At 41.6% G+C, this 8,467-nt stretch overlaps 1 protein-coding gene across 3 annotated transcripts in view; it reads left to right on the top strand.

The window, feature by feature from the left end:
* Window positions 1-3,318: 3,318 nt before the first annotated feature.
* Window positions 3,319-8,467, top strand: part of CDC14B (cell division cycle 14B) — a 156,728-nt gene continuing 151,579 nt past the window's right edge. For all 3 annotated transcript variants that reach the window (XM_006867646.1, XM_006867645.1, XM_006867647.1), the window contains exon 1: window positions 3,319-3,909. In XM_006867646.1, coding sequence (XP_006867708.1) covers window positions 3,750-3,909 — 160 coding nt within the window. In that variant the 5' untranslated portion in view covers window positions 3,319-3,749. The remainder of the gene's footprint in view (window positions 3,910-8,467) is intronic.

The following is an 8,467-nucleotide window of genomic DNA, read 5'->3' as shown; positions in this document are numbered from 1 at the left end:
GACTCGATGGCACCTGACAACAACAACAACAATGTGTTGTAGAGTCGGTTCCGACTCATAGCGACCCTGTACAGGATTTCCGAGGCTGTAAATCTTTACAGGAGCAGAAAGCCTCATCTTTCTCCCGTGGAACAACTGGTAGTTTCAAACTGTTGACCTTAAGGTTAATAGCCCAATTCGTAACCACTATGCTACCAGAGCTCCTTTATTTAAAAGGGGGAAGAGTCAAATTGTCAGTCAACAGAAGTGTCACACATAAAACAAATATCAACTAAATATCTGAATGAAGAGACTATTAGTTTTAACTCCCAGTGTTTGTAAATGGGAGGGAGTTCTCTGTTTTCTAGGACCGTATAAATATTGTTGTTGTTGTTAAGTGCTGTGGAGTCAGTTCTGACTCATAGTAACCCTGTATAGTGTTTTCGAGGAGTGCTGGTGTGTTTGCATTAGATAACAGTATTTTAAATCTTTGACAATGTGGTATTATGAAGAAATTGTTTTTCTTCTGTTAATGTTGATCTTTATCATTACCACCACATATCCTTATTAATCACTTGTGTTATTTTATTTCCCTCTGTTTTTTTTTTTTTTCATTTTTCTTTGATTATTAGTTTCTTTGCTATTGGCTTCAAAGAGCTAATTTATGATTAAATATATTTATCTTTTCATTGTAATGTGACCATATTTCTTTCCCCATTTACTTCATTTTCTTTTTTTGTTATTGTTCAGATGTTATGCATATAACCATGTTTTATTTTATAAAAATAAATGAAACTCCAAAGTGTATGTATACATTTAGCACATAGACTTTCTGTTCCCAAGAATGGAAGATATTTCTGCATAATGACAAATTGTGAAGTGCCATAAAGTCCAGTCATTTCGGACTCATTAGAGACCCTGTATACAAGGGTTTCTGAGGAGCTGCTGGTGCGTTTGAAACACTGACCTTGCAGTTCAAACTGACCTTGTGGTTGACTGCTTATGATGCTATAAAAACAAAGCTAGAATATTGTTGAATTACAAAATATGAAAAGGTCGAAATGATATGATTGATTTTTTTTTACACCTTTATTTAAATCATGTGCACTTGAGTAGAATTTTTAGTCCCAATACTATATTTGAAGGTGAGAGAAAATGAGTTGGTATAAATGAACTTCTTGGTCCTTCAGTCTTCAGTTGACATTTGGTAAGCCACTCTCAAAAATTAGAATGTCATGGGGTGCTTGTAATTCAGTAGTTTAAGGAAGCCAAACTGACAATTCCCTAGGACTGTCCTTCTGGGGTAGCCAATCTATTCAAAACAAGACCTTCTCTCATAAAATTTCAGATCTGGGAAATAGGCAGGCTTTTTCCTTCTGGTCAATATAATAACTTGTTTACATGAAGGGGCAGGAAAACAGCATGAGACTGGGAGGCTGTGAAAATCATCCCAGCAAAACAAAATCGAGGCCAGGTCATGGGACCTCTGAAAAGTTTACCAAGACTGATTGCTGGAAATGACTGTATAAGGCCCAAGAAGTCATGTGGTCTGGCTCTGCCAAGGCAATGGCACATCCATCACACTGTTGGTGTTGAGTACCCTGGAAATGGTTTGGACTCATAGCAACCCTGGACAGGGTTTCCGAGGAATGGCTGCTGAGCTTGAACAGCTGACCTAGTGGTTCAAACCAACCTTGTAGTCCAGTACATTAACCCAAAGTGTTACAGCAAGTTAATTTTAAGTTGATAATTTTGTATGGTCATTGAATGATGTTATAAATTTTGGGAGAAAAAAGGTTCCCAACCCCTGCTGTTTAGGGTTTCTGAGAAGCTGCTGGTGAGTTTGATCCGCTGACCATGCTGTTCAAACCAATCTTATGGTTGAGCGCTTATCCTACAGCATCACACAAGGATTCCTATGTATATAAATATGTAGAATATTTAAAAGGTAAGACCTTCACTGATTTCCTTATGGGAAATGGCAAAATGACCAAGATTACAAGACTAAGAAAAAGTTCTTAACTCAGTAGTTTCAGACTTTGAGATGCTTTCCCCAGCTTCTACCCCTCTTTACACAGTGCTGGAGGTCAAGGCCCAGAACAACCGAAGTCAAATAGTGATGGTAGTGGCACTGTATCAAAATTGGTATTTCTGATAGGCTTCCAGGATAATTAAGTCAAATTCATCTTATGTTTCCAGAAGGATCTAACATTAAAATGCTTGTAAAAATCAGGAATAATTTGCAGATGCTGTAAAATTTTGGACTATGATATCGAACTCCAAACTCCTCATCCCTTCTGTATACTACCACGGAAATATGGCTAAGGGTCCTCCATATGATAGCTTTGGTTAAGTTCAAGAGAGATAAGGCATTATTTCAACGCAGCAGAAAAAGTAGGGAATATGACTTTACAGTTTGAAAAGATAAAAGTTCGAGGAGTAACTTTTGATACTTGCTTCAATACTTCATAATCAAACCCTGTAAGTACTTAAGCTATGAAAAATACTGCTAAGGAAGCATAACACTGAGTTAATGTGGACATTGTATTCAGAGATGAAGAATTGTGAGGTTAATGTGGACATTGTATTCAGAGATGAAGATTTGTGAGATGCATACCATTGCAGGAGGGAGATCGTGTTTCTGTGGTAATTTCACCCACTCCTTAAGCCCTAGGTCTTTTTTAATACTAGGCTTAGATCCATAAATAGAAGGTAGTAGTTCTGAGACTAACTCATACCTTAAATCTACATGTTAATAAATTGTTAAGTGCTGGAGTTGGTTCCGAGTCATAGCGACTCTGTATAGCGTCTCGGAGTTGCGTTGGTCATTGAACCAGCGATTTGGCGGTTCAAACCGACCTTGCAGTCCAGTGTACATCCTACACCAGTACTCCTAAATCTAAAACTACATAGCAGCGGACAATTTAATCAGTCAATACTTTTCTAAACCAACAGCCATTGCAAGAGTCCCTTTCACTTGGAGCGAATTACAACGGAACCTAAGACATACTTTTAAAAATATAAATGTCGAATAACTGGAGTTAAGACAATAGAGTAGAACGGTGTAAAAGTTTGGTGACTTACTAAAGAAAGTTGAGTACTGGGGTCTTGATATTCTGGGGTCAAAGAAGAAACAAAAAAAAGTTGGGGGGCTGGCTGAGGGTCAAGGGCACTGTATCTCTGATTGGTGGAATCGCTCAGCCTTTTCTTTATGGCGTCACTGAGTACCTGCCTGTAGAAAAGCCCCTTCTCCGTGACGTCAAGCATTGTTGACCAATGAAAGAATACAGTTTGCGGGCCCCGAGGAGGGTTGTGGGCCCTTTTTTGTGAATGAAACTCCACGGAACAGCCCTCCTGGGATCCCCAGGAGCTGCGGCCCGCTTTGCTCCCGCGCCTCCGCAGCAGCATCTGCGGCCGCCGTGGGCACTCACGGCTACCCCGGGCAGCCCCAGCCGCCGGCAGCAGCACTACTGCCTCAGCCGCAGAGACCTGGGGGCGGGCCGGGGGGCGCCCGCAGCGACTGGAGGCGCTGTAGCTAGGGCTGCGGCGCGGGTCCCACGGCGCCCGCGAAGAGAGCGGGGTAGGTGCAGCGGACCGGGCCCTTCCTCCATCTCCTGCGTGGCCGCCTCCCGCAGGGCTCGGCCGGCGCAGGTCGTCCCCGTAACGCCGCTCCGCGCCCGCCGCCCCAAGTGCCAGCACGCCGGGCTTGTGGGAGCCTCGGCGGACGCGCAGGGCCATGGTTGTGGCCCCCTGACGGGCCGGCAGTCTCCATGAAGCGGAAGAGCGAGCGGCGGCCAAGCTGGGCCGCCGCGCCCCCCTGCTCCCGGCGCTGCTCGTCAGCCTCGGCTGGCATGAAGAAGAGCCGCAGCTCCACGTCGCCGGAACTGCACCACCTGGACCACCAGGACGACCTGTACCTGGACATCTCCGGTGAGCCAGCGAGCGCGTGGCGGGGGCACCCGGTCTTAGCCCACCCAGCCAGGCTGTAGAGGAGCCTCTCCCTGGCTGTCCGACACGCCTCCACTCCACCAACCCCCCTCCCGCCCCCTCCTTAAGCCCTAGCCTGCCACACCCCCTTCAGCTTCCCTGTTCGGGAGAGCGCTCACCCCACCCCTGCTTTTGTTGCTCGCTGTAACTTTACCCATTTTGCACCTATCTCCCTCATCAAGATGGGCCAAGGGTCACCATTCTAAATGGCTGGCGTCAGCTCAGCACCTGGAATGTCTCTCTCTCTCTGGCTTTTTTTAAAGTTCTTGTAGACAGTGAGTGCTAGAGTTTGAGGCACGTTTGACTCAACGTGAGTTTGAACCTCTGAATTAGCGCTAAGGATTTGCCGAGCGTGCTGAACGCACTTGGTGCGGGAGCTGCCCTGTAGGTTTGGCGTTTGACAAACCACTCAGCTGCTCAGTAGGAAATCGAGCGAGTCTCCAGTGGTGAAGCATTCCCGGAGCTAAACCCGGAATCCCAATCTTCTTTCTCTCTGGGACTAATTTCACTCTGCCCTTCCCCAGAGCTCACACACCTGTACACCCCAAACCTCCTAGGGACAATCCCTCCTCCAGGGCTTGGGGCAGGAATGTGTCACGGTGATGGCCGTTTGCCACTTGAAAAATCTTAGCCGGAGTAGGTAGGAAAGCCACTTTTTGGTAGCTGTATTATTAATGCTGATGCTAAAATTCAATTAGCAGCTACTAGGTTTGCTAGGATTGACACCAAGGCGTGTGAGGGCATTAAATGAGATGATGTGTGTGAAAATGTAAACAGCATATTTGTATTTGGTTTTAAGGGAATCTGCAGTCTTTAACGTGGCGGAATATGCAAAGCTAGGCATGTGGGATTTTCATGATCTGCAACCTGCCCTGGCTGCAGATAAGTCAAGTAAATTAATGTGGTCAGAATATTAGAAAGTGTTTAGACAAACAAGGAATTTAGTAGAAATTATATCCAGGAATGAAGGACAGTCTGGAAACTACGGTCCTTTTAAAACAAAGTTGAGACATGAGTGAGGAAGAGAAAGGAAGAAACTGCTCTAAGTACCTGTTTTTGACCAGAACCTGTAAAAGAAAGAGGGTCTGGGATTCCAGGGTCCAGGATACGGGCTGCTACTGCGAGAGGTGAAGCCATCTTGAACCAGATAAACAAGGTTCCCTCATTGTGTACACTCCTGGGAGAAGGCCTCGCCAAGGGCCGGGTTGGGGACTAGGTGAATAGCCATCCCTAATGCCTTTTGTTATTTACACCCTCGTAAAAGTAGTTTTTAATGGCATTTAATTACATTTTAAGACAAGAAATGTTAAGTATCAGGTACAGAATACTCATTCTGATGGGACACGGATGTATACAGTAAAAAGTTGGCCTGCCTGCCTCTGGGTGCCCTTCCCCAGAGGCCGCTACTGTTTACAGTTTCTTGTGAGTTCTTCCAGAAATAGACTATGCATACAGACGTATGTATGCATTTTGTACCATCTGAGTACACAGTGGCATACAACACATTTTGCACATTTTTTTATTTTCACGCAGAATGATGGTTCTTTATGGTTAGTATATAAAGCTGCCTCATTTTGTTTTTTTCCACATTTGTTTTTAATGACTGCTAAGTCTTCTGTCTTTAAATAGCTCCCTATTGATGAACATTTCATTTATTTCCAATTCAACCTTTTGACAGCAAAACCATTAGAGTACATCTTTCTCTTTCATGGAGATAAAATAATGTCACTGGCCTTCATGAAGCAGTGACCAGTGAATTGACTTCAGAAAATAATCAGCAAGCTGGAAATTAATTTATAGTGACGAAAAAGTTGCATTGTATAAAATCACAATGCTGTTGCTCATATTACAAGCCAAAGTAATGAAAGAATCTCATCTCACTATAAGATAGCTCCAAAGGAATAAGGCTTTTCTTGAAGTGTCCTTTGGTGATACTCTAAAAATGACAATGATTCTATTTCAGTGTGATGTATAAGACATATTAAAATCATTTTGGATGTAGAGTTTAGATTATTGGGTCTGATTTTGTTATTGTTCTGTTGGGGCCTAGTTCTCAGCAAATGGCAACTTGGATCTGTCCTTTCCAACTGTTTTTGGGTTTTGTTTTTTTTAAATGTAAGAACGTACATGTTTGTTTGTGTGTGTGTTTATTTTTTAAGCTGAACATTAACAAGAGAAGATATATGGAGAGAGTTAGTCATCCTCCCCTAGTTATAAGACTTTCCCCCCACTTCAATTTTCTATGCATTGGAAAGATTCTAGAAATTGTGTCATTTTGGCCAGAATAGCTTTCTTTTTAATGGTGTTCCATTGTAGGCTGAATTGTGGTTTATTTAATGGTTGTTGCTGCTAAGTGCCATCAAGTCAAGTCTGACTCTGTATAGGGTTTCCCAGTAGTGACTGGTGAGGTTGAACTGCCGACCTTGTGGTTCAAACCGACTTTGCAGTCCAGCGCATTAACGCACAGCACCACATCAGGTCTGCACATTTAATGGTAATGTGTTTTTTTTTTAAAAAATCTGTATTGCAAATGGCTGTAGTAACAGATGTATACTTACCTGCATACATATGTGACTATAACTGTATGGTAGATGTCTAGAAATGAAAATGTGAGGCCCAGGTCATATGAATTTAAAATATTATACTCCTTTCCCCACTTGAAAAAAATCTATTAGCAAAAACTTCATCTACTGAAATATTATATAATATCTCTGCGAGGATGGGAGGATGGGGATGCAGGCAGAGCTTTGAAATTGTATAGAATTTGATTGCCAATTAAGACAATTTGTTTTAAATATCTTTACTTATTTTGTGTTCACCTGCTTTTCACTTTTAAAATAACTTTAGGCATTAACTTCTGAAAAATAAAAAAAACCTTAAGGCAAGTGTTCCTTTCTGACTTAAGGAAAGAAACATTTTACAGATGCTTTTTGCCTACTCAGTTCATCAAGCTATGGGCATTTGGGTTGTTTCTACTTTTTGCTTATTATGAGTATGCTATTATAAACATTTGTGTACAAGTTTTTATGTTGGCATATGTTTTCAGTTCTTTTGCGTATACTCCTGTGTACCTGAGAGTAGAATTGCTGGGTTACATGGCTAATTTTTGGCAGAACCGCGAGACTCTTTTCCATAGTAGCTGCACCACCAACATTGTATGAGGATTTTGTTTTGTTAGCATTTATGTCCCCACTTACTATGGCATTCTTACACATGGGATTGGTTTGTAGAAATGTATGCATGTTGTCACATATTCCCACCATGCCCTTAAATACCTTGACTGTTTGTTTTTTTACTTTTATCCTTTGACATTTATATTGCAAATTATTTTAGCTGTAAATTGAAATCATTATAGATCTCAGGATATTTCATGTGTGTGTATGTATTTAATAATCAACTGTGTTTGGTATCATTTCTGTCATGTAGTCCTTTGCTGTGTGGTCACTATTGTTTAGTGTCTAAGCAGACTGATAGGGTTTTATTTTTAGTCTGAACCACTTAACTTATCTAGCCATTCATCCAGCTCCTGCCATGTGTAAAGACTAAATATTTTACTTACGTTATATTCCTGGTACACCTCCAGTGAAGCAGGTGAAGGCCATAGATCTTGTAAAATATAAACTGTATACATTAATGCTGATAATAACGGAGCCAAGACAAGATCTGAATGAGTTGGTAAGAGTCAAAGAAATTGGGGGGTGGGGGGAGGAAGGGGTTGGGATGGTTGAGGGGAGAGAAGGCTCTAAATATACTTGGAACTAGATAATTCTAAAGATAGTAGAAATGCCCAAGAAAAGCAGTTGGACAAAGTCAGACTTTGGATTTTCCCATGAACTTCCTTGAGACTAGAAGTCTAAATCTTTAAAAAAAATTTTTTGTATTCCCAGCCCTTAAGTAGGGCCTTCCATAACTATTTTCTGAATTAATGGAGAAAAAAAAAAAAAATCTTGCTGTGCAGCAAAGAGGGATGAGCAAATGCTACAGAACACATTCTTCTTTAGTAATAAGAAAAAAAGGGTTAAAGATTATAACACTACCATGTGATATTTGTTTGATAAGTTTGATAATTGTTTGATCCAAGCATATATTTGGCACAGTTTCGATTTACTCTTTGATTTTAAGGATTTAACTAATAAATCGGTAATTGAAAAGCCAAATCTACTGCCATCATATCAGTTGTGACTCATAGGAACCCTATAGAACAGCGTAGAACTGCCCCTAGGGTTTCCAAGGCTGTAAATCTTTAGGGAGGCAGATGGTCACATCTTGTAGGTAGCTACATCTTTCTTCCAGAGAGAGGCTGGTGGGTTTGAACCACCAACTTTTTTGTTAGCAGCTGAGAGTGCTACCACTGCGTGACCAAGGATCCTTAAATAGCTAAAAAGATTCCTTGCCCCCCTCCTTTTTTAAAAAAGGGTTTCCAGTATCTACCATGTTATTCTTTTAAAAGAGTGTCTGTCCAGTAATAATTTTGTTGGAGATACTGTAGGCCCAAGTAAAG

This window comes from Chrysochloris asiatica, unplaced genomic scaffold (assembly GCF_000296735.1).
Source record: "Chrysochloris asiatica unplaced genomic scaffold, ChrAsi1.0 scaffold00107, whole genome shotgun sequence".
NCBI lineage: Eukaryota > Metazoa > Chordata > Mammalia > Afrosoricida > Chrysochloridae > Chrysochloris > Chrysochloris asiatica.
Note: the sequence above shows the minus strand (reverse complement) of the source record. Positions and strands in the feature narration are given on the sequence as shown.